This window comes from Lissotriton vulgaris, chromosome 10 (genome assembly GCF_964263255.1).
Source record: "Lissotriton vulgaris chromosome 10, aLisVul1.2, whole genome shotgun sequence".
In the NCBI taxonomy this organism is placed as follows: Eukaryota; Metazoa; Chordata; class Amphibia; order Caudata; family Salamandridae; genus Lissotriton; species Lissotriton vulgaris.
Window position 1 is genome coordinate 676376747 of NC_141698.1, and position 26895 is coordinate 676403641.

Consider the following 26895-nt stretch of genomic DNA (forward strand, 5'->3'; position numbering starts at 1 on the left):
TTTCTCTGGTTGCTGTACACACGTGGGGCAGACACATTATCAGGCCTGTACTCCTCCCATTCAAATCGAGTACCCTCAGCCCGCGGAAACCCATCCTTGTCATGGGTGCATACTTTGTTCAAACGGAAAAGCACCCCCCCTTTGGTTGGCCATCTCAAAGTAAAGAGGAGGGTGTACCAGGCGTTGCATGATCCATTGTGCGAAAACGGGAGTGGAAAGAGTGGGGTGCCCCCTCTTTTCTGGTGCCCTGGCAACATCCCACACACCCAGCAATTTGAGGTATTGGTCATATTATGTGTGTGATGCAGAATCTGAATAAAACTGTTATTCAGATAAGTTTGCCGATGCCGTTCTTCGTGATAGGGTAATGTAAAGTGAAAATGTTCAGAGGGAGCCGGGGTAGTCGGCAGCAAATGTTCACGTACAGGCACCACAAGTTCAACTACCCAGGCTATGACAGCTATTACCACAATAGTCAGGACAAAGAGAAAGGCACCCAATACTTTTTTGTCTCGTGATGTGGTTGATGCCATAGTTCAGAAATGTTCGTGCAAAGTCTTAAATAACACAAATTGTTCACAGAGTCTCAGATACACGTGCGTGTATACCTAAAAAAAAGAAAAATGCGGTGCTGAACTCAGAGGTAGCCGTTGTTTTCTTCTCCGGGCCAAGACGGGTGTCGCTACACTGGCAGAACTGATCCCCCCCCCTTGGAATTCCCGTTTTCCGTTTCACAAACCTGGAGCGGTAACCAACCAGTCATTAAAAATGCAAAAAAAAATCTTCTTATCGAGGACGCAAGTTGTAGCGCTCTCGTCCGGCAACAGCGTGGTCCGGGAAGGCTCCCTCAACTTCGGCCGACGTCACAGCTGGGCTCTTTTCTTTCTCCAAAATCTCCTTGTAGTTGGTCAGCACAGCAGGAGTCACCAGATCCGGAGATACGCGGCGGCAGTGCGTCGAATGCACCCACCGCTTCCTGTTGGTCACTCGTACAGCGGTTCGGGTTGCAAGGAGGACCTGTTCGGGGCCCTTCCACCTGGGCTCCAGACTGCTTGCTCTCTCGAACGACCGAATCATGACGTGGTCCCCAGGACGGAGATCATGGCCCTCTCCAGTAGAGTTGTCAGGGAGCGCTTCTCGAACCTGTTGATGAATAGAGAGTAAATCATTTGTTAATCGTGCCAAATAGTCGTTCATCATAACACAAGGCACATCATGTATTAGTCGCGGCTTAGGCACCCCCCAGATGTTCATGGGGCGCCCAAACACCACCTCATAGGGTGTAAGGCCAGTTCGTGAATGGGGTACTGATCTAAGAGAGAGCAGTGCTAGCGGCAAAGCGTCTGGCCACTTCAACGATGTAGACGCCACAATTTTGGCCAGCTTAAGTTTCAACGTAGCATTGTACCGCTCAACCAGACCTGCCGACTGAGGGTGGAATACAGCGTGGAACTTTTGCTGAATCCCTAACCCCTTCAGTACATACTCCACAATCTTTCCAACAAAATGAGGCCCATTATCGCTCCACAGAAATTTGCAAACTCCAAAGCGAGGAAAGAATTCCTTAAGCAACACCTTAGCTGTTGTCAAAGCCGTATTGTCTTTCGTGGGGAAGGCCTCAACCCATTTGCTAAAGGCACATACCACCACTAGGACATACTTCAGGTTGTTGCAGCGCTCGAGTTGGATGTAATCCATTTGGAGTACCTCAAATGGTGCAGAAGGTGGAACGAACCCTCCTTTCGGAGTATGGGTCCCCTTTCCAGGATTGTGTTGTAAACAAACCAGGCAGGTCTGCACTACTCTCTTCGCAGTATTAGCAATCTCAGGATGTTCCCAAACTCGTGTTAACAGCCGAGTGATTGCAAGAGCTCCGACATGCGCCAGTCCATGTGTCATCTGGACCATCGTCTGCAAATAAGCCGCAGGCAACTTCCATTTTCCCATGTCTTTGCTTCTCCAACAACCCTCATCATCTAGTACCCCATCTGCTGCCCATGCCGCAAGTTCAGATTCAGTAGCTGATTTTTGAATGTCCAATATTTCTGCTCTAGCATCACTCCATCGCTCAGCCTGCGATTGTACCACATACATGGGGGAGCTAGTTCGGGACATAGCCGTTTGTCTTGCTATACTGTCTGCAAAAGCATTTCCTTGGCCCACTTTATCCGTGATCTTTTTGTGAGCACTGCATTTTACTATCGCTACTTTCTTTGGGCCAAGCAACGCATTTAAGAGATCACGCACTAGCTCTCCGTGCATAATGTGTTCTCCGTGTGATGTCAAAAACCCACGCTCTCTCCAGAGTAGCCCGAAGTCATGTGCTACTCCGAAGGCGTATCGGCTGTCTGTGTATATGTTCACACATAGGCCAACACTCAATTCGCAGGCTCTTGTTAAGGCTATCAGCTCTGCTGCCTGAGCCGATTTCTGTGGTATCCTAGCTGTTTCTACCACTGTCTTAAGTGTCGTGATAGCATAGGCTGCGGAAGTCGTACCATCTGGCAGCCTTACACACGATCCATCAACCCACAGTTCCCCATCCACATCTGGAAGTGGCACATCCTGTAAGTCGACACGACCCTTTGTCTGTTCCTCGGTCAGGAAAACACAATCGTGATGTTTTTCTTCCTGACCCTCCTCGGCCGGATAGGGCAATAAAGTGGCGGGGTTCAAAGTAGCGCATCTTTTCAGTGTAATATGTGGCGCCAAAAGTGTCAGCTCATATCCTGTTAGCCATGCACTCGTGAGGTATTGGGTCTTTGTTTGGTTTAGCAGAGCATCTACTGCGTGAGGAACTAACACCAGCAGTTTGTGCGATAACACTATTCCCTCACTCTGTCGTATGGCAACTGCTGTTGCTGCTACCGCTCGAAAACACCCAGGCAATCCTCGTGCTACAGGTTCTGAGCTGGGATGGGGCAGTGAGATAAATAACGGTGATGGATCAAGCCCTGATCTTTGGACTGGGTAAGAGTGGTCTGTTTAACTCAGACACTCTGTTCATCACCACCCCCTTTTCTAAATCGTTTTGGGCCACTATAGGTGTGGCAGGGTATACTCAGACATGAGTCCCTTTCTCACTGCTCCATCAGGATTCAAGCAAGCCGGGCCGAAGAAGGCTGAAATGCCAGAAACCGGTCCCCGGTAGCTTGTCTCCTTTCTGGTGGAGAATTGGCTTGGTAGTTTAGTCTGCCCTGTTCCCATGATGCACTGGGCCAGGGACAGACTGATTTGCATATAGCCAGGTTCTGAGCTGGGATGGGGCAGTGAGATAAATAACGGTGATGGATCAAGCCCTGATCTTTGGACTGGGTAAGAGTGGTCTGTTTAACTCAGACACTCTGTTCATCACCACCCCCTTTTCTAAATCGTTTTGGGCCACTATAGGTGTGGCAGCGTATACTCAGACATGAGTCCCTTTCTCACTGCTCCATCAGGATTCAAGCAAGCCGGGCCGAAGAAGGCTGAAATGCCAGAAACCGGTCCCCGGTAGCTTGTCTCCTTTCTGGTGGAGAATTGGCTTGGTAGTTTAGTCTGCCCTGTTCCCATGATGCACTGGGCCAGGGACAGACTGATTTGCATATAGCCAGGTTCTGAGCTGGGATGGGGCAGTGAGATAAATAACGGGGATGGATCAAGCCCTGATCTTTGGACTGGGTAAGAGTGGTCTGTTTAACTCAGACACTCTGTTCATCACCACCCCCTTTTCTAAAACAGGATCCAGAATGGCAGAGAAGTATGCACATGGTCTCTGCTTATCCCCGTGTAATTGCACTAACACTGACAACGCGCACCCATCATTCTCGTGCACGTACAATGTGAAAAGTTTCGTGTAGTCTGGTGTACCTAACACGGGTGCAGAACAAAGGGCCTGCCTCAACTGTTCAAAAGCCCTCTGACATTCATCTGTCCATTCTAGGGGCATTGGTGTAGCTTTGGACAATAACGCTAGCAAGGGTTTTATGATGTGTGAAAAACCCATGATCCATTGTCTACAAAAGGACGTCAACCCTATGAAGGCACGTACGTCTCTCTGCGTGCGGGGGACTGGTGTGTCTAAAATCGCTTGAATTCGATCAGATGTTAATGCACGCCCCTCCTTAGACAACAGATGACCGAGGTAGGTCACCTGAGGTCTACAGTATTGAAGCTTTTTCTTCGAAACCTTATGATTGTTCTGTGCCAAAAAGGAAAGCAACGCAAGTGTACTTTGTTCACATTGTGCATAAGAGTCAGCAGCAAGCAGGTCATCCACGTACTGGATGAGAGCAACGCCAGACTGCAACTGAAAGGAATCTAGCTGCCTTTTCAAAGCCTGGCTGTAGATGCTAGGGCTTTCAGTATAACCTTGGGGAACACGACAAAATCTATACGATTTATTATTTAGCGTAAAGCCAAACAGGTATCTACTATCAGGATGGACAGGGATGGAAAAGAACGCATTCTTTAAATCAATTACGCTAAACGTGGTGGCCGTGGGTGGGACCAATGTAAGCAAGGTCGTAATATCAGACACCACCGGGTATTGGGGAATGACAATTTTGTTGATCTCTCGCAAGTCAATAATAAAGCGATAGACTTTGTAGTCAGTATCTCTCTTAAGAATCGGAAGAATAGGACTGTTGCAAACATTATAAGGGACCTCCTCCACAACCCCTGCAGAAATTAAATCCTGAACAATATGTGTCAACGCAATTTCACCTTCTCTCGAGATCTTATATTGTGGCACTCGTGGTAGAGGGGCCCCCTCCTTAACAGTAATGTGTATCGGTGGAATACGCATCTCTCCCACATTCGTATCTGAGGTTGCCCATAACGTGTGCGGTAGAGAGGCGTAAAACCTGTCGGGATCAGGATAATTGTCATTCAGGATAACCCGCACTCCCTCAGGAGCGCAACGTATTGTAGCTCGAAAATATTTAAGCAAATCAATACCCAGGATATTATCCGGTGTATGGGCTGATAACAAAAATTGACCAAAACTAAAGTATTTGTCAAGACATAGTGCAAGGGGCTTGGACAATGGGCTGGGGGAGGGTGTGCCATCAAACCCTACACATGTAATCATTTCGCCAGACAGGGGAGCCCTCGGAACCAAGTTTTTCGACAAAGCGCTACGTGTAGCTCCTGTGTCAACTAGAAATTGATCAGTAGAACCCAGAATACCCGCTGTTACATATGGACCCTGCTGATCTACCGGCACTTCAACTGATTCCTTACCCCATCCTACGCAGTCCTATGCATGCACATAATCCTGGTGTTCCACATTCTCTCCCTCCGAAATCTGATATTGATGCCGCCTATCAAACGTGTTTCGTTCATCCTGGCCACGGCCCCTCTCCTCAACCCTTCCACGATCACTTCCGCCACCTCTCACTCCCGTATAACCTCCTCTCGACCTTCCACCTCCTCGACCACGCTGACTACGCTGCTCACGAAGTACCGGACAATCTTCGGCCCAATGCCCAAACTCCTTACAATAAGCACACTGATCCTCCGCTATGTCCGTACGACCATACGACGTATTTCCTCCACCTCGTCTACCTCTATCATTCCCTCTACCCTGTGTTCCCCGAACCTGCGCCAACATCACCTTCGTTTTCAATTCCTTCGCCTTTTTCTCTACACTTTCTTTAGCCTCCAATTCCTGACGCTCATAGTACTGAGCCATAGTTAACAAAGACGCTGGGGTCGCCGTGGCCCAGGAACTTTCACTCGACTTCAATCGTTTTGCAATCTCCGGTAGGAGATTAGCCACATACTTATCTACAAACAGATGCCGACCCGTATCGTCTGTTAAAGATTGACCACTGTAATCATGGAATGCCTCCTCAAAACGTGTAAAGAAATCTGAGACCGTTTCATCGGGTTTCTGTTTGCACGACGTTAGCATAGTCCAATCGATCTTTTTAGAGGGAACAAGCGTCTTTAATTTAATCAAGATAGCTGCCGGAAGATCTAGAATTAACTGACAAGGCTTACATGCCGGTTCCCTATCTAAATCGGCAGCATTTATTTCTTTCCATGTGCCCCCCAATATTGTTTCATCATTATTTTTACGAATCTGCCTCCACATATCAGGTGGTAAAATTAGCACTAAGAACAAATCTATATCCACAAGAGTCATCACACAAGACGAAATAGCCCCTTCCACCCCTTCATAAAATGCCACCAGATTTTTCCGAAGATCAGGTAGAGAATTTTTCAATGCCATAACATCTGCTCTATTCCAAGGCGTGTATACCCAGTTATATACAAAATACCCTTTCGCATCCTTTGACGATTTATCATCATCTGTACCTTCCCCTTTAGGTGGAACATACAAGGGCGCGGCTTCACGCATAGGCATAACATGCAATGCAAAACTCTTATCTGAACCCCGGAGAGAACACTCCTTAATCTGCCCATTATTTTCCGATTCGGACTCCTTTTGCCTCCTTTTCCGCTCCTCCCGTAATCTGGTTGTCTCGTCTCGCAGCTGGATCAGTTGCTTGAATAGGTCGTCAACATCTGCAAGATCAAATACACCTTTAACCAAATTCTCACGATACACTGACAACGATTTAGGTTCTAACGTATCTGAAAGTTCGCGATACGCGGCAACAACTTCATCCGCCAAACTAGACAGAAAATACATTAATTCAAGATCCGACCACGCCCTCTTCTCCGCAAGCAACTCATCCTGAGAAACACATTTCTTATTCACTTTACGAGCCCAACTGCGTAAATGTGCGGACCTCTCCGTAGTAAACCTGAGAGCAGATACCCCCTTCTGTTCCGACTTATCCTGTCCATCATCCTCCGAATCTGCAGCTGGTGCCGTCGGCGAAACGTACGGAGGCGGTGACCGATCTAACAATGAAAAATCATCAATGTCATTATTAAGGACAGGATAAAGCGGTCGGCGAATAGGGAATTGACCAGTCGTTTGCAATTTACGCTCCCGTTCCTCCCTCTCTTTCTTCTCCTGAGCCTCCTTTTCCTCAAGCTGTAAAGCCTTATCCCGAGCAGCCTTGCGCTGCTCTTTGTCCGCCAAGGCAACTTCACGCTTCATACGCTCACGCACCGCTTTCTCCCACATTCGCACACAATCAAACATGTTTTGTCTAGACCTGCGTTGAAACAAACATTGCTCCACAAACTGTACTTTTCGTAAATCGAACGACCCATGTAGAGGCCATTGCAATTCAGGATCGGCCTTTGTATACTTATGCCATAATTTGCTGTACATAATAGGGGGAAGGCCAAGTTTGATGTACATCTCGCGATTTGGTGTTCCCTCTGGGGGAGCCGGCTGTGCTTCCGCTAACCTAATTGTGGTACCCTCTCCAAGACAGCACATCCCTCGGAGTGTGCTGAAAACACGCATGTTCAAAAAGTATCACGAAAGCGTGACACCGTACAAAATGGCACTTACAGTACTTCACACAACTGTGCCGCTCAGAGGAAAAAAACAAAGTTAGAGAAACATCTCTACATGCCTGCCTATGTGAAGTGCACTACACATATAGGTTCAAAGATCACAAAGTCACAATGTTAGCTAACTCAAATCAAAACGTAGATCGTAGGACTTCGGCAAGCGTCCGAGGACTACCTTACCGATCACAGAATCATAGAACTTCAGTAAGCGTCCGAAGACTACCTTACCGAACACAAATCTTACCCAAACTCTCAAATGTCCAGATTCCAACTGCCAAGGTCTTGTAAGCCAAATCAGCCAAACGGCACTTTCTCAGCAACGCAGACACTCAAACTCAGTCGGAGACCGGCGCCACCTGGAAGGTCAGATCGGAAGGAAAGGAAGAAACACCGTGGCAGCCAAGACTCGGGTCACTCGTGGCAGCGCGCGTCCATGGCGAGTTTCCAAGCCTTCGTCACGACCTCTCCTTCGGGCATCCGAGTCGCCGATGAGTCCCTTTGTGGTCGCCAATTTGAAGTAATCAGGGTTCCCAAGGCCTACATGCTCCGAAGATAACCCACTTACACTCAAGAACTGTTGGCACGGAAACTGTAAAAGGCAAAGAACAAGTTTATTAAGACCCCATGGGGTGGTGGTACACTCAAACAGCACCCTTCGGCAATGCAAGAGGTATCACACCGAACACCGGTGTGACCCCGATTTATATACAGTTTTGGGGCAATAAAAGATAGGCGGCACAAGTTAGAACACATTTTAAGGACATATATGGTCATGTTTTGGAATACTGCCAGCTCATTGGAGGGGGCACAACTCCGCTGGTCAGTTTGGCGCACATTCCTAAAGGCTTACTGGTCAGTTGGAACTGCGCATGTGCAGCTTGACCAGTACTAAAAATAGCCTGTTGCTGGGCAGACTGAAGTGGTCAGTGGAACGGACAACGGACTAAAGGGCACGCCGGCCACGAGGCCGCTTATGGTCTAAGATGGCCGCCGCAACATTCAAAATGGCGTTTTCATATATAGCCAAGTTAAAGGAGGACAACGTGTAGGTTCAGCTAATCGCTAACGCGGCCATGCCAATTACGACAGTCTCATGTGGTATATATCTGTCCCAATTGCAGGAATAGAAATCATTTGTATATTATCTGAAGTCAAGCTCAAAATTCTTAACTGGGATGCCGGTAGGGGGTGATCCCCATTTTAGCATGACCAGTATTGCCATTGTGACATCTTCATTGATATTAGATTACATTTGAGTAATGGTGACCATTTTGCAGTTTTGTACTGCTGTTTTTATATTCTAAATCCGCAACAATGGTTCCTTTTTGAGAGCATTTCATTACGGCCATGTGCCATAGTATATATCATCAACCAAACTTTTGAATCTGTAGTGGCCATGGGTTTGAACAGAGAAAATAAAAGAATTGAGGGAGATGCTTATAGAGCGATTCCAACAAGCCCATTCAAAGAACAGATGTGAACTGTTTGGCACAGACTGCATTGCTGAAAAGCAGACTGTGTTGAACAGATTGCTCCTGGCTTGCTACACAATGAGATGGCCTGTGAACCTCTCGGGCACCCACCCCTTTCTTATGGATGACATCTGTACTGTGGCTGTCCCGATTATGAAGAATAAATATAAAAAATTGTAAAGGGGTAATGTTCCTTAGCAGGATTATTCACCAACCTGTCCATGTCATTCTTGGTTTTTCATCATTCTTGAATCTTATCCTAGATTCAGAAAATCTTTCATCTTTGGGCTTTGATTTCCTAGTTAATTGTTTTGGGCCTGATATAGAGTGTGGAGGACAGGCTTTATTCCATCAGGGTGATGGAGTAAAATACTCTGTCGCCCTGATGAAGTACCCGTCCTCCATATTTAGACGTGTGGGCGGACATCTCTTCTGATTGGCAGGAACTGCCATTACGACGTTCCCTGTCAACGTGTTAAACATTTTACAGATGGCTCTGTCAAACATGGTTGCTACTTGTCAAATGTTTAACTTTTTTGTTGTAAAAAAATTAACAAAAATCCCAAAGTGGGATTTTGTTTTTGAAAAAACAAAAAACAAAAACTAATGACGCTCACACCATGGGAACTGTCTGCTATGGTATGGGGGTCATTTAAACATTTTCCCCGTCCCTTACTGTCAGGTTTTGCACAAGATTAAGGTGGAGTGAAAACTGGCCATGCAACCGCCCTCTCAAAATTGAGTGGGCGGTCGAATGGCCAAAGCTCTCATGAACCATACTCTGTCTGACCATTGGAAAAGTATGTCTAAGATGGAGCCAGAGTAGGCTCTGTAGCTGACATACTTAAGGTCCGCCCAAATGTAAATCTGGCGAACAGACCCACGGTTTGGCTGATAGGACCCACTCCGCGACAGAGTACTCTTTCCGTCAAACTCTAAATCAGGTTCTTTGACCTCTGGTTATGACAACGTTTAAGACTAAGCGATCTTTTCAAAATTTTGGTTGACAACTGATAACAGTTGGGAATCCTACACAGTATTTTAAGGCAATTTGGATTATGGAATGTTTTTCTGAAAAGGTCACCTCTTGCAGAGAGTGAGATGAGGACAGACCTTGATGCACTGTGATGTATCTTCTTGCATACGGGTAGTTGATGTATAAAACATGTATAGAAAATAAGTTAAGTTTGAACCGAAAATTGAGCTTTAATTAGCGGAAAATGGTTAGGTGGTATTTTGTTAAATCTTTTAAATGTTTGCAGCGACATCTTTACGTATTAAAACGGTGACTTGTGAGTAGCTCAAAAAAGAAAAGTGTGTATGTGCCTTTTGTAGAGTCTTCTTTTTTTTAAAATTAATTTCTTTTAATCCTCGAACTGATTTTGTATCTTGACAGCTAGCCATAGCACCAGCCAACTTTCACAGAAATTAAAGACAACATACAAGGCTTCCACCAGCAAGGTACTGTTGAATATGTCATTATTCTACTTTGCTGTCCACATTCTCATCTGAGGCTTTAATGTATACGATGTTCACATTTCATTCAGATTTTAAAATATTTCCATACGCGTGTGTATTCACTCAAAAAACTAAAACTTGTTTAATTACAGTTTATTTGTTTTGTTTTAAGATTCTGGAGGCACCTGATGTCAACGTGTCATTCACATCACTAATTTATGGGGGATAAAGAGCTCCCAATCAGTGTAGTGTTATCAGACCAACATTGAGCCTTTTAAAGTGCAACTGAAGTGGTAGAATGAGGCAGGAGACCAGTATCAGCCACTAAATGGGGGAGTGCTTCTTAACTTGTATGTATGTTTTATTTACAGAGCAGACCTAGCCGAAAGGCAGCAGAGTGCTATACTGGGTCTATGGAGGAGGATTGGAGGATAGATGGTTTATGAGAGCTAAAGTGGACTGTTACTGCATCATAATACTGCAGTGTTTTTTAAAGAATTGTTGTGTTTTCATCTCTTTCCTAAGTTGGAACAGTCACTTCGAGCACTGAACTGTAAGCAAGTTCATGTAGGTAAAGTTCAGTGCACTGGTTGTTAGTTAGCCATGGATGATCAGGAACATCTTTTGGAATGAAAGTTGAAAGTGAAATGGAGGCCGACTACTGCATGGAGAAATTTAAAGCTCAGCATATCTTTCTCCTCTTCCTCTTATTTTGTTGTTCCCCAGGCCGGTCTGAAGCAAATACATAGAGCTTCATGACAGAGCAGACTTCCTGAGAAGGTACTTCGCTGGTGTCATGTAGGTGCCAGCACTTAAAATGAATTCTGGAGAGGAATGCAACAGTGCTCTACCCAGCTTACTCTCTTGAGGCGACTGAGGAGTAGGATTTAATGTGATTTTCACATTATAAGAATGCACTTGAACAGGTAGACAGAAAGTTGCTGCTCAACTACCAAAAACAGCGAAGATGACATGAAGCAAAATTCCAGCAAATTAAAGTTGTACCTCACTACAGACCTGTGAGAAGCTTTCTTACAAGCTTTCTGAACATGGAACAGCTGTTTCCCATTACCACAAGGTGAAACCCCAGCCTATTGCCCTACTCGGTTCTTATAACCTGCCTTGCTGTTATGGTTGCTGATGAACTTGTGAGCTTCAAGGCACTCAGCCACCTAGAAGCGAACCATAAGCCTCCTGGATCTGCTGCCACATTGCGCCCACCCATGGCAAATTAGTGACCTATCCAGGACATATAGGGGATATTAATTTTTTTTATTCCTTTTTATAAAATTCTACTGATGGATATTTTCTCACCTTTAGATTATTTGTGGTCCCTGGATTGGATTCAGAAGTTTTGTCAACATACCAGAGAATGGTGCTGTGTGGCTCTGTGTTAATCCTGTTCCACCCTACATGTGACTGGTTTTTATTATCATTTTTTTTTATCTTGAAATTCTTTTTCCGATGTGCAATGGAAGTAGTCCACTCCTAAAACTATAGGGTTTAAATCTTGTAGGGACTGTTGAAAACAGATGTAATTGACAGATCATTATTAGGTGTACCTCTGGTGTTTAAGTTCTGGTGACGACTTGAAGTCTTTTGCATCCCAAGGTGACCTGGTATTCCAAAGCCAAGCTGTGTGTCGCCTAACACTGCTGAAAGAAGGGGGAAGTCTGTCCCTAGCTTGTAATTGAGTGCACAAACCCATTCCCGTTTTAGGGGCCACCCCTGCGATAAGTCCAAGCATAAGAAGGCTAGGCGGGACTTAATCCAGACTCTCCACTCTCCCTCTGAGAAGTCGTAAGGACGTCAAGGTGTCCCATCGATACTAGTGTAGTCGATTTACACAGTCGATTCAGATGCACGTCTGCGATGTTGTAACAGATTGAGGGCTTCTATCACCCCTCCTGTCCCTCCCCCAACCCACACAAAAAGATGGAGTTTTAGAGAATCGATTCATTTGGGAAACAGATGGTCTCCTTGGCTAGCCTTGGTCTTTGGTCAGTCCATGCCAGCTGCTTGCTGGGGAGGTACTCGCATGCATTATGGAAAGTGGTCACCAAGATCTTGCCTGCAGTCCTGGAGGAATTCTGTGACAACCTGGCGTAAACTATTCGGGATGGCTAGGATGTGGCAAAATATGTCTTACGGTTAGGACTGGGTGCTACGGACTGTTCAAGCAAAGCAGTCAAGACTAGTATGGTGCTCAGGAATGAGATCCATGGGCTACTCGGGTGACATTCGGGCATCACTCATGGATGTGCCTTTTGAAGGGTCTTGTCTATTTAGTGTGAAGGCTGATTCTGCACTAGAACGCTTCAAATAAAGCAGAATATGCAACAAGGGGGTGATTCTGTTTAGGAAATTCAGAGGCTGGAATCTTCTACTAATACATTCATAAACACAAATACCTCTGAATACCATAGATCACACTATTCTTATTTTGCCTCAAATAGTCCTTTTTATTGACTTTGGGTAACAAATTCTTTGTCATTTTACTTCAAACCTTTTCTTTGTTTGGCGTTTTTACACCTCCGATATTTCTTTCTTTTCAATTTATGAAAGCAATTATATACAAATACTTATATATACAACATATACAACGTTATTACATTCGGACACACACCACAAGTGTTTGAACAAAAAAGTGTATTGTTACACAGTGTTTAAAAAGACTCACTGAACATTTACAAGTCACTGCCAATCTTTTGACACATATTAAGATTCCTTTTTGAGTCCTATATTTCTTAATGACATTTCCTGGGACCAAAACTGCCTGGGTCCTCCAGGTATCCTAATCTCAAGGTCCTGTATAGGGTCGGAGATTTAATTCTACAAGGTGTTATGGGGGAACATAAAGGTTTCCGCTCGGCTGCCCGGGTGGGGTCAGTATTTCTTTCTCTTAACTATTCTCTGCCGACGCGTTTCGACCTTATATAGGTAGCATAATAATCTAACTTTTAGTAGGTTAGTATACATCTTTAACACCCTTAACCTCTTAAAAACAGAGTGGATGATGTCATGAATAATGTGACTCACTATGTTGTGAGTGATATAATATGTGAGGTCATAAGCAATGCATTAAGGGCCAGTAAGTTATATTTAGCACAGATTATTATGACTGCTGAATTTCACTGGTTTTGTACAAGTGAAATCTGAGCCGGAGTATAACTTCCCTGTAACCTTTGTTATTTTCAGTGAATTTCTAAGGTTTTTTAAAATTCTAGTCCCTAAATATAACGTCCCTGTAATTTTTGGTTTATAAGTGGATTTTTATGTTCTTTTTTTACCAGTAGTTGCGTTTGCAGAGTGGTAGAGAAAGGGGGTGAGACCTCTGATCAGCTTGCAGGTATCCTGCTGTATGGGACCTCCTGGAGGACACAGGAGGGCTTGTTGGCCCCCCAGGTCCCTCAGCATCTAAGAGGACTTAATCCCCCATCCAGAGTCCAGACGCGTTTGCCGCCGCCTCGAAACTGTGCACTGTGTATAGCTAGTAGTGTTTCCTTAGTTGTTTCACCAAGCGCTATTAGTCTGGACAATCCTCCATTGACATGAGTCACTCTGCTCCGCCCGGTGTGAGTGTCTCTGTTCTGGGCCCCTTAGATAAATTCTTTAAGAAATCCACCAAGGAGGTAGATATGGACTTACTCCTTGCAGAAAGAAGAGCTGAGCGTCGACGCTCAATTGAGCAGTTAAAGAAAAACCCACTGCCAGTTTCAAATAATACACAAGAACTAGCCGCCCAAGGTTTGAGCGCTATTGAGGGCGATGCCACTGATCTTAACCTTACCCCTAGTATATTTAGGTTTCCTGCTATCTCCCCGCCCTGTAGTAGTGCCACCAGCGGAGGTCACCTTGTTTGTCCCCCTATTGATCACTCAAGCATCATCGAAACAAACATCCCCGAGACCCTTATCAGGGAAGTAGAACCAAGCCCTATGCTGTCCAACTTGTCACTGGTTTGTATCGACCCAGGCGAGAACATTCCTGAAACGAGTGCATTAAAATCAAGAACCACGTCCGATAAGGCTATGAGGGTTGTACATTCTCCACCAAGGAAGAAAAGGAGAAAGGGAGGGGTAAAAAGGAAAGGGCGTAGCTGCCAGACTCCACCACCACCCCTACCCAAATCAATTATTGAGTCAGGGCCCTCACACATAGTAGAGCCTTTACTCTCAGACACATATGAACATGTTTCCCCAGAGCTAGTAACCGTAGGGGTAAATGAGGTGTCCCTTGGTATTTTGGAGAAGCTCATTAAATCATATATGCTTCCCCTGCTAGAGCGTGTGAGGACTATGGGTGAAAAACTGGATCGCCTTGTGGCGACCATTGAGTCTACACATACCTCTAGCCTGGATAAGAATAAGGGCTCATCCAATAAACCAGCCGGTTCATCTCTTGTTGCTGGCAAATTACCTAGCACTACCAGCCAACATACTATCAATGCTACCAAAGCAGTTACTATTTCAAACAAAGCACCGACTGTGGTTGCTAAATCTACTCCAACAAACCCCACCGTGAAAGCAAACCCCAGTGTGGTAGTCAGCAAACCACTTGCTAAGGGAGTAGCACCGCAGACAAAGAAAGGGATGGGTAAACCTGCTGGTTCCAATGGTAAAACTAACAAACCCTTACCATTGAAGAAAAATGTAGATCTGCCCCCAGACTCTCTAAATTTTGTTATTGTTATGACAGGTGTGCCACCTGTTCCGGAAGGGGATAGAGAAAATAATGAAAGCTTAAAAAATAAAGTCATCTTTTGGCTGAAAACAAATAGACCCCTTCCTCCTAACCTTAACGGGGATATTGTTACGGTCAGAAGATGTCAGTGGGTTGGGGTGCGCCCTAAGGACATAGAGGGGGACATAGTGATCATCAACTTCAGGGACCATAGAGTTGTATCTCACCTTACAGATTGGTATGTGGGAAACAACGAGGGAGGGATTTCCACAAGGAATCTAAGCTATTTCTATCCTGAGACCCTGATCAATCCAACAGATCAACTCCCCGGTAGAAATAATAAAAACACCAAAAGCCTCCTTAAATGGTCCAATTTCACACCAAGTTTCCATGGACCCCATTTTAATCCAGAGGCGCTGTATCGCTCCTACATCCAATCTAGCTACAACTGCCCAGTACAAACGCCGGGCTGGGCTAAGTCATACACCCAGCCCTTAGGTCCCCCAGCCCTATTGGATCTGCCATTCTTAAATAAGCCCCCGTATCCTATGGTTCCCACAACACCAGCCTTCACACAGTTACAGCAGCCTCCAAGCTTTTTTCCAGCAAATCTTTATGCCAATAGGCCTACCCACCCTAAAGAGCTTTGGAACATTCCTTTGAGAAACTTATATGACCCACTTTCAGGGTTGTCGTCTAATGATTGACAAGCACTAGAGAAAAGTGATGACGACCCTTACACTCCGTGTGTGGGAGATGACTCGAGTATCCTTCCATGTAATGTTGTAAGTTCTAAAGTCACACACCAGTGTTGTGAGGAGGGATGTTTAGTTTACTCAAGAGAGCTAGACATATCAGCACTGTCACTTGCCTCACTGCAATCTATGGATGTTTCTCCCACGGGCATATCTCCTGAGCAAGCTACACAGGCTGGGTTAATATGCTTGACAAGGGAAGGGTCGATTACAGAGGCACCTCCGTCTGAAGAATCTTCTTCTCAACCCAGTGAACCCCTCCCTATAGACAAAAAAGTCCCGTGTGATCAAGTTTGTGATAAGGGTACTACTATGGGATGTTGGAACGTGGCTGGTATAGAATCCTGTATATGTATACCTGACTGGGCTGACTTCATCCGACAAGGTGATGTTTGGTCTTTTCAGGAGACATGGTCAACCCTTCCAGTGTATCTCCCAGGTTTCCTGAGCTTTAATAAACCTGCAGTTAGAGGCCAAAGAGGCAGGGCCATGGGGGGCCTTACTACTTGGGTTCGTCAAATCGCAGGGGTTTCTGTGAAGGAAATTCATATCGACTGCCCTGATATTTTGATAATTAGCATGAAATCTAATAGTGGGCTGGACATTTTGTTGTTTAATGTATATGCCAGAGGAACTCCGGGTGGTCGAGCCTCAACCACCCTAACATGCTTAGATGAATTCCTTGGCTCTACCCAATTATCAGGACATGTGGTTGTAATGGGTGATTTTAATACTTGTTTTGTACCTCTGAGCAGGGAGGATGGGTTGCTAACTGAGGCAGAGGACATGATGTGGAGTATTCCACAACTTGAGCTACCCCCGATCACTAAGTGGTCCCAAGTCGCCACTTTCATTAAAGGTCTATGTCTGAATTGGGGGCTGCGTGCTCTAAATGGTCGCACAAGATCGGATAGGATGGGCAACCCAACATTCTTCAATGGCAGACATAGCAGTCGCATTGATTATATCCTAGTAGACATAAACCTGTGGCCCATAGTATCGGATATGATAGTTAAACCACGACCAGAAAGTGATCACGAACCACTCATAGCCGAATTGAAGGACTTTAGTTTTGCCGGGCCGATTGTGCGACATCTCAATCCCGTTCAAGAGGCCATGGTATTAACTAATGATATGAGGAGGGTTCGTTGGCCAAAGGTAGCTGTAGATGTGAATGCACGTATTAAGATCAGAACTCTGGTTTCTAATTCTCTAAGGGAACTTGATAAGTGTGATAACTTGAATCGGACAATCCCTAAAATTTCTGATATTCATGCCAGCCTGTTTTTGTCCCTAAAGACATTATTTGTTAAATATGTAGCTAACAAGGGTTTAGGAAAGGCGAGGAAACCTGCTAATTGGTTCAATGAAGATTGCGGCAAGTCCCATTCACTTTTGTTTAAAGCTTTAAAATCTAAGAACCCAGCCCTAATCAAAACCAGCAGGAAGGCATATAATGAAGTTAAACGGCGGGCTAAAGCCGCATGGGATGATGAGCGCTGGGCTCTCTTAGCTGAGGCCTGCGGCTCTAGGAACCTCCAGCAGTTTTGGCATCTCCTCAGATGGGGACAGTCGCAGGATGATCGTCCTAGCCCCGCATCTGTTGATCAACTGAAATGGGTGTCCCACTTTGAGGAACAGTTTAGTTGTCTTAGTGCTGGGGAAGTTCCCATTAGTTGGCCATTAACTTTTGACACTCTTGTGTTTTCAGCCAAAGAGGTTGAAACTGTCTTGAATGCCATCCCTAGGGGTAAAGCGCCCGGTCCGGACTGTATCCCAGTAGATATTTTCCAGCAGGATCAAGATTTATGGGTACCGTATCTATTGCATTTGGTAAACACGTTGGCTAGGGGCGCCAAGGTACCTGATTCATGGGCTGGTGCCGAGATCTTGCCCATCTTTAAAAAGGGTGATCGGTCGGTTCCATCGAACTACCGGCCGATCAGTCTCATTGATGCGGTACAGAAGATCGTAACTCGACTTGTTTTATCAAGGGTTCAGGCCTGGATTGAGGATTATAACGTTCTCACCCCCCTTCAAGCAGGGTTTAGACCTCATGTAAGCACCCTGGATCAGGCTTTTCGCTTTATGCTCCTGCACTGGAAGACGGTTACCCTGGGTAAATGAAATTTATTTGCGGCATTCGTAGACCTTAGGTCTGCGTTTGACCTTGTCCCGAGGGCCGGGCTTTGGAATTGCCTACTAGAAATGGGCATGCCTCCTATTTTGGTCCGCCTTATAGTGAACCTCCATGCAGAGACTTATGCTTTTGTAAGATGGGGCAAACCCGGAGAGGTGACAAAGAACTTTCCTGTGTCGAAAGGTGTCAGAAAAGGATGTGTTTTGGCACCCACCTTGTTTTCTCTATATATCAATAGAGTTACCAAGTACTTTGACGGCTTTCCCACGGATGCTCCCAGTTTGGCTGGCATGAAAATCCCCCTGCTCATGTTCGCTGACGATACTCTCTTGATTTCACGAACTAGACAGGGCCTACAGAACGCACTGTCGAGGTTCGAGAGTTTCTGCAACGAACATGAGCTGGAGGTGAACGTGTCCAAAACCAAATTTATGGTTTTAAGGGGGCACAAACAGGTTAAGGCTAGGGTCACCATGGGGGACACCCCCCTGGAGCAGACAAAGTACTTCACCTACCTGGGAGTTACCTTTAGTGACACCTTGAGCTGGACCCACCAGCTCGAGCTCATGACCCTGAAACATCAACAGTTGGGCGGAGCTTTGATTAAGGAACACAAAGGGTCATTTACGAGGCCTATGTCACCGCTCATGAAGATCTATGGAGGAAAGGTTTTATCAGCAGTGCTATATGGCGCAGAGCTCTGGGGTGGAAGTAATCTGGACTCTCTGAAACATGCCCAAAACAAGTTCTTAAGGATGGCAACAGGTTTGCCTCAGTCAACACCACTAATCCCCCTTTTATACGATCTGGGGTGCCACACGGTGGTGGACCAAGCAAGACTTCGCCCTTTAACATTCTGGCGACGCCTGTGGACGACGCCAGAACTACATCATTATGCAGAAGCTTGTCTGGAGGTAAAAAATTAGTCCTGGTGCCACTAAAATTGGATGGTTTAGAGATCTTAAGGCTACCTTACTATCTCTGGGCCTTGGCGAGTTGTGGTCCTCGCCTGAGACAGCCAATTTCCCATCAAATAATGAGCTTAAAAAATGTTACTGGGAATGGGTGACGCACAACATCTTCTTAAAAACGAGCTCGAGCAGTCTTTCTGGACTGTTTATGGTACATAAAGACTCTCCCATGTTAGAAGGGTACTGGGACATTATTACAAAACCTCTGGACCGCAAACTCTATTTTCAATTTAGATGTGGTTCACTTCCCATAGGGGACTTTACCAAAAAGTGGGGAACTGATAGATCGGGGTTTTGCGCTAACTGTCATGGCACTGGGGAAAGTCTGAATCATTTTTTGTATGTGTGCCCACTATACTCAGCCCCCAGAACCAAATGGCTTAAACCGGTATGTAGACAACTAGGCACCAGATCGGCTGTGGAAGCCTTGAGACTGTTAAAAACTAATCTGGATCCGCTTATTGTTGTGGGGGTTGCTAAGTTTCTCGGGTGGGCTTGGGTGATCAGATGTAGGTTTATTAAAAATAATCTAGTGGCGATTGTTTAAATTTTGTATATACTGTGGTAGTATGGTCGTGCTCGACACCTTTTTAAACTTTTGTATAGTTCTATAAGAAGTCGACTCGATGCCAATGATTTAATACTGGTTTTATATGTTTCATGTGTATTTTGTATTTATGTCTTTTATGATGAACTAATCGAATAAAGACTTCTTGAACTGAACTGATTAAAGAAACATTTATAATGAGAGTGCAGCTCATTCAAACCTGTGTTAGTTTTGCAAAATATAGTTTTCTAGTATTTTTATTTAATCTTGGATGCCAGAGCATAAAGGGCAAACACTTGGTAAAATATAGTATTTAAATCAAGAGTTAAGATATTTATTTTATTCTAAGCTTTTTCGTATAAATTGTAGATACTGTTGCATGGCCTGGCATGAAGTACATGTGGTTAACCGGATATTTAAAAGAACTTTCTTTAAAAGTTTTGAAATACCTCTTTAAATATTCTCTTTCTCTTTTTGTACTTTATGGAGTTTTCATGTTCTTTCTTCAAACACCTTGAGTCTCACATACCTATATTATCACTGTGGAGTGATGTAGTTACAACATTGCCGTATAAAATATACGATTTGTCAAATGCTATGATACTGGGGACATACCAATTGGGATTATTTAGTCACGCAAAGTGGTACTTCGATGATTATGGGAATGTTGAGGTGCTAGAGCAGAATTCTTCTAATCGTATTTGCTGTGAATAATGACAAGTGAACTCCACTTTGATAAACATTGTGTTCGAGGCATGTGGGCTGCTGAATTCATATCTGTGCATAGATCGCTGCCTAGTGTTGGGTCCGGATGATTGCACATTGTTGTCCTGGAAGAGTCTTCGAAGTATCACGAGATAGGTGGCTCCTCCCCTGGACTACAGTGCGCATGGGCATCCTTTCCATCCTCAGACTGTTTTTTTCCACCATTGGGTTCGGATGTACTTTCTTGACTCAAGTTCGGAATCGATATAAAACTCTTTGCGCAAGGCCAAAAGGCCTTCGGGGCGTCGGTATTGTCTCGTTCGGTGCCTATTCTTCATCCAGTTCTTCGAACAGGACGTCGAAGGCCGTTTGCCTTTTCGACACCACAGGCCCCAACTGCGATGACGATGGAATGGAGCCTGTTCAAGAGATGCCCCGTCTGCAACTCAAAATACCCTCACATTGATGTGCACCCAGTGTGCAATACATGTTTATCCCTGGACCACGACGAGGCCAGCTGTATGGCCTGTTACAAGTTCCGGTCGAAGAAGACGCTTTGAGTTCGACGACAGTCGGCGCAAAAAGCAGCGCCTGACCCGGAGAACATCTTCGAGGCCGATGACTATGAAGAGGATCCTGACAAGCAGTCTGACCCCGCGTCGGAGCGAGACTCTTACCTTCGGTGTGGACGACGATGAACACTACGTCCATGACGAAGATGTCGTTGAGGTAGGAGACGACGCAGAGGCCATCGGAGCCGTCCATGACGACTCGAGCGATGAGCAATGCCCACCCGCAATCGCGGGGCCTAATATTGACACTGTGCTCTCTAAGGCTCAGTTCGAGGCATCGCTGGAAGGCCTTAGCCGAGATCCTACTCCACATTCTATAGCCCCGCGTCAAGGCCCGGCTAAGAATACTTCTAAGGAGCCATCGGTCGATCCACCAAAATTTAAACCGAAACCAGTAGAGGCGAAACCGAAACTGTTGAATGCAGTCCTCGGATCGACGCCCTCGGACTCCTCGGCTCCAGTCAAGTCTAAAAGTGTCATCGACCCTTCGGGGTCACAAAGGGGTGTCGGCCCGAAGAGCGGGGCGCCGAAGCCAGCCTCTGCGGTTAAGCATGTCACTCTAACGCCGTCGACTTCCAAACATGGCGACACTGCCAAAGGACTCAAGCCTAAAAAGACTGTTGAACCGACGCTTACAGCCTCCAAGCCAATGTTAGGCAAGGCCCTCGAGTCGAAAAGCAAAGCCGACCCGAAAGAGCATATCGCATCGAAGCCCAAGGCCGTACCTGCTGCGCACCATGAGCTCGAGTCGACGCAAGGCCGCAAGCATGCTGGTGAGCCAACAAAGCAAATCTGATAGAAAACAACATCGATATCGAAGAAGGTCGGTTCGTCTCCGGTGATTCCTCCACCAATTAAATACAGACTGCCCCCGACCGCTCGACCCAAAGCGTTCGAGCCACAAAGGAGCGCCGAAACCTCCAAGAAGGTATCTGGACCTTCCAAGTCTCAGCCCATTACATATGAGGTAATGTTCCAGGCACCCTCGTATGACAATCAGCCGAAGCTCTTCATCGACTCGGATTCTGGAAGACTAACCATTCACAAACGGAAAATCGCTCCAGAACATCCTTTAGAGTCATACAAAATCCCTCTCAAAAGAAAGAAGGATTCATCCACCTCACCTTTTCTCTTTGAACGTGTTGAGTCATATCCACAACACGATGTCGATTCTCCCACACGCAGCGATCTGGATGTGGGAGATGATTACAGTCATATGGGATTCATTTATCATGCTGACACAGATCAAGGGGAACCTCAACACTGGACTGACCCTGTTGACCCTGATGATCCACACACTACGCCTGATACTCAGTCTTATAATGTCAAGACCTCGCCTACTGAAGAGACGGCTGCGTTTAACGCTCTTAATTGAAAGGGCGGCCATTAACCATGACGTTGAAATGCACGCTGAGCCAGTGGAGGAGGACTTTCTGTTCGATACTTTCTCCACCTCAGAAAGATCAGTAAAGACATTGCCTATGCTAAAGGGTGTCCTCAAACATGCTACTGACATTTTCAAGGAGACCACAAGGGCAATGGTTGTAAACCCAGGGATTGAAAGAAAATATAGGCCTGCGCCTGTGGACCCTACGTACATCAAGGGCCAGCTCCCATTGGACTCCCTAGTAGTGGCTAATGCTCACAAGAGAGCAAACTCTCCAACAAGTGGTGATGCTCCTCCTCCGGACAAAGAATCCAAAATCTTGGAAGCTTCTGGCAAATGGGTAGCAGTTCAAGCGGCTAATATTTGGAGGATCTCAAATACACAAGCCCTGTTAGCCAGATATGATGGGGCTCACTACGACACGTTAGAACAGCTGATGCAACACCTTCCTGACGCTTATAAAGAGGGAGCAGAAATGCTAATACAGGAAGGAAAGTTAATTTCAAATGCATCCATCAAGTGTGCACTAGATGCAGCAGACACAGCAGCTAGAGCCATCAACACTAGTGTAATGCTAAGACGTCATGCCTGGCTCCGCATCTCTGGTTTCAAACCAGAGATCCAAACAACTTTGCTCAATCAGCCAGTTAACCCTGACTTTCTTTTTGGTCCTGATGTAGACACAACCCTTGAAAAAATTAAAAAAGACACTGAGACAGCAAAATCCATGGGGGCTCTGCAGTCACAGCAGTTCAGGGGCAGTTCCTTTCGTCGCTCCGGTAACAGGGGAACTTCTAGAGGTCAGGCATTGCAGCAAGCCCAATACAACAAGGGGAGCACACAGACCACCTACAACAAGGATAACAGGGGTGGATATTGTGGGAACAGCACCAAAGTGAGAGGACGTGGAAATAACAATGCCAGATCCTCCACCAACAATAAACAGTGATGCCTTGTCACTGCCCCCCGACCATATAACACCGGTCGGGGGAAGACTTCAGCAGTTCCTGCCAATCTTGGAAGGCATTACCATGGACAGGTGGGTGAGACAACTTATCCAATACGGCTATTGTCTAGAACTAACCTCCACTCCTCCCAACATACCCCCAAGGCACCGTCTTATGTCCGCAGAGCACATGCACTTATTGCAGCAAGAAGTAGTCCGCATGCTGCAACAAGCATTTACAATGCAATGGTTTCGGCTTTGGAAAAGTTAGAGCTATTGGCATTGCTCATGACATTTCTTTTTTTTTTTGTTTACTTATAAATAAATGGCATTGTTATTTACATTGCCAACAGCTCTCTCAGCCCACACAGCTCGCTCAGCTCTCACAGCCCACACATCCCACACAGCTCTCACATCCCACACAGCTCTCACAGCCCACACAGCTCTCACAGCCCACACAGCTCTCACAGCCCACACAGCTCTCACAGCCCACACAGCTCTCACAGCCCACACAGCTCTCACAGCCCACACAGCTCTCACAGCTCTCACAGCTCTCACAGCTCTCACAGCTCTCACAGCTCTCACAGCTCTCACAGCCCACACAGCCCACACAGCCCACACAGCCCACACAGCCCACACAGCCCACACAGCTCTCGCAGCCCACACAGCTCTCGCAGCCCACACAGCTCTCGCAGCCCACACAGCTCTCGCAGCCCACACAGCTCTCGCAGCCCACACAGCTCTCGCAGCCCACACAGCTCTCGCAGCCCACACAGCTCTCGCAGCCCACACAGCTCTCGCAGCCCACACAGCTCTCGCAGCCCACACAGCTCTCGCAGCCCACACAGCTCTCGCAGCCCACACAGCTCTCGCAGCCCACACAGCTCTCGCAGCCCACACAGCTCTCGCAGCCCACACAGCTCTCGCAGCCCACACAGCTCTCGCAGCCCACACAGCTCTCACGGCTCTCACAGCCCACACAGCCCACACGGCTCTCACGGCCCACACGGCTCTCACAGCCCACACAGCTCTCACAGCCCACACAGCTCTCACAGCCCACACAGCTCTCACAGCCCACACAGCTCTCACAGCCCACACAGCTCTCACAGCCCACACAGCTCTCACAGCTCTCACAGCCCACACAGCTCTCACAGCCCACACAGCTCTCACAGCCCACACAGCTCTCACAGCTCACACAGCTCTCACAGCCCACACAGCTCTCACAGCTCACAGCCCTCACAGCTCACAGCCCACACAGCTCTCGCAGCCCACACAGCTCTCGCAGCCCACACAGCTCTCGCAGCCCACACAGCTCTCGCAGCCCACACAGCTCTCGCAGCCCACACAGCTCTCGCAGCCCACACAGCTCTCACGGCTCTCACAGCCCACACAGCCCACACGGCTCTCACGGCCCACACGGCTCTCACAGCCCACACAGCTCTCACAGCCCACACAGCTCTCACAGCCCACACAGCTCTCACAGCCCACACAGCTCTCACAGCCCACACAGCTCTCACAGCCCACACAGCTCTCACAGCCCACACAGCTCTCACAGCCCACACAGCTCTCACAGCTCTCACAGCCCACACAGCTCTCACAGCCCACACAGCTCTCACAGCTCACACAGCTCTCACAGCCCACACAGCTCTCACAGCTCACAGCCCTCACAGCTCACAGCCCACACAGCTCTCACAGCTCTCACAGCCCACACAGCTCTCACAGCTCTCGCAGCCCACGCAGCCCACGCAGCCCACACAGCTCCACAGCTCTCACAGCTCCACACAGCTCTCACGGCTCTCACAGCCCACACGGCTCCCGCGGCTCTCACAGCCCACACGGCTCTCGCGGCTCTCACAGCCCACACGGCCCACACAGCCCACACGGCCCACACAGCCCACACGGCCCACACAGCCCACACAGCTCTCACAGCCCACACAGCTCTCACAGCCCACACAGCCCACACAGCTCTCACAGCTCTCGCAGCCCACACAGCTCCACACAGCTCTCACGGCTCTCACAGCCCACACGGCTCTCGCGGCTCTCACAGCCCACACGGCTCTCGCGGCTCTCACAGCCCACACGGCCCACACGGCCCACACGGCCCACACGGCCCACACGGCCCACACAGCTCTCACAGCCCACACAGCTCTCACAGCCCACACAGCTCTCACAGCCCACACAGCTCTCACAGCCCACACAGCTCTCACAGCCCACACAGCTCTCACAGCCCACACAGCTCTCACAGTCCACACAGCTCTCACAGTCCACACAGCTCTCACAGTCCACACAGCTCTCACAGTCCACACAGCTCTCACAGTCCACACAGCTCTCACAGTCCACACAGCTCTCACAGTCCACACAGCAATCACATAACACTACACATGCCTTCACAACACACCAATTAATGAAAACTCACAATCTAAGACGGTTTGTATTGTTCACAAGTCATTCCATGGAAACAACACTGAATATTTAACTTAAGTCTCCATCAACCACAAACCAACAAGGCACCAATGATTAACAATTGCAATTTGCAGTGTGCTGCATTCCACATGGCCAGTTCCTCTAAAGCAGACAACTATTATGAAACACATTGATACACACTCTGCAATACCTTCACAAGACGGACGCCTGCTGCTGTGTTTAGTCTCTTTATGACAACGCATATAACTGTTGTGCAGCATCTTTTATTTATTCTACTTGTATTCTTAAAATGTATGTTGCTGAGGTATGCTTTATTGTGGTAGTGTCAGAGGGTGAATCCAAGAATAAGTAAGTGTATGGATGAATGGATACATGAGTTGAAAGGTGAGTGACAGATTGCATCTATGGTGAGTTGAGTGCCTAAACCATCCTTTACACACACAAAATACTTGCATTTATTACCCAGACCTTTTGGCATTGCCAACGAGTGTTTGTGTGGAAATTGCGACTTTACAGAGGAGGTAGCAACACCTTATGATGCTTTTCAGAAATTTTGCCGAAAAGGAAGAGCTTGTCAAGAAAACAACACGTTTCGCCCCATCTTCAAACGAAAACAGCCAAAAACACAAACACATACTTCACAGTTTTCGCAAGCAAAGACAGAGGCATGTTGACATTTGTAAACAAAGAGCGTCTGTCTGTTCCCTCCGCCCCCAGGCCTGTGTCTCGACAGTACAGAACGTGCGACATATCCGACTTGACGTCTGCTCGTGAGTAACGCATCATAACGTGAATGGGCGCCGTGCATGGGAAACAAATGAGGCCACAGCCTTTGACCTCAATGACACGGCGCCTGTGGTCCCACAGAGGGATGAAAACTATTTTTTCCGCTCAAAGGCGCTCTGTGTCCATGCGAGCAGGCTAGATGACGTGACTTTTGCCGAAAACATTTACTGAAAATGAATACTGCCGAGTTTTTCAGTCGGGTGAACAATAAGATGTTGAGCTATTATCGACTTCGACCAAAAGGGAAATTGCATTATGAAGAAATTGTATTATTTCCAAAAAATTACACCCAACCACCACCGTGATGACGAACCGAAGTGGGTGGAGAGGGAAAAAATGTCGGAAACGCCCCCGAATCTGGTCTGGCCTTGACGGACAGATCTCTGTTCCAATGGCTAGCCTCCATTTATGGAGCTAGCCAATGGGACAGGGGGGCGTATTCAAGAGTCCCTAACTGAAGACTAGAGATTTCTCTGGGGGCGGAGCTTACGCTCCGTGCCCCAGGCGAAACCTAAGAAGGAGCCATAGAACTCGTGCCTTTCGAACAGCAAGGTACAGTGGTGTACCCACTGTACTTCTTGATCCCAAAAAGGACGGATCCCTGAGGCCCATTCTAGACCTCAGACC

General features: G+C 47.0%; 1 protein-coding gene across 6 annotated transcripts in view; it reads left to right on the plus strand.

Annotated features, from left to right (window-relative positions):
* Positions 1 to 26895, plus strand: part of WDR37 (WD repeat domain 37) — a 608563-nt gene that overhangs the window by 197418 nt on the left and 384250 nt on the right. For all 6 annotated transcript variants that reach the window (XM_086941512.1, XM_086941515.1, XM_086941510.1 and 3 more), the window contains one exon: positions 10291 to 10355. In XM_086941512.1, coding sequence (XP_086797638.1) covers positions 10291 to 10355 — 65 coding nt within the window. The remainder of the gene's footprint in view (positions 1 to 10290; positions 10356 to 26895) is intronic.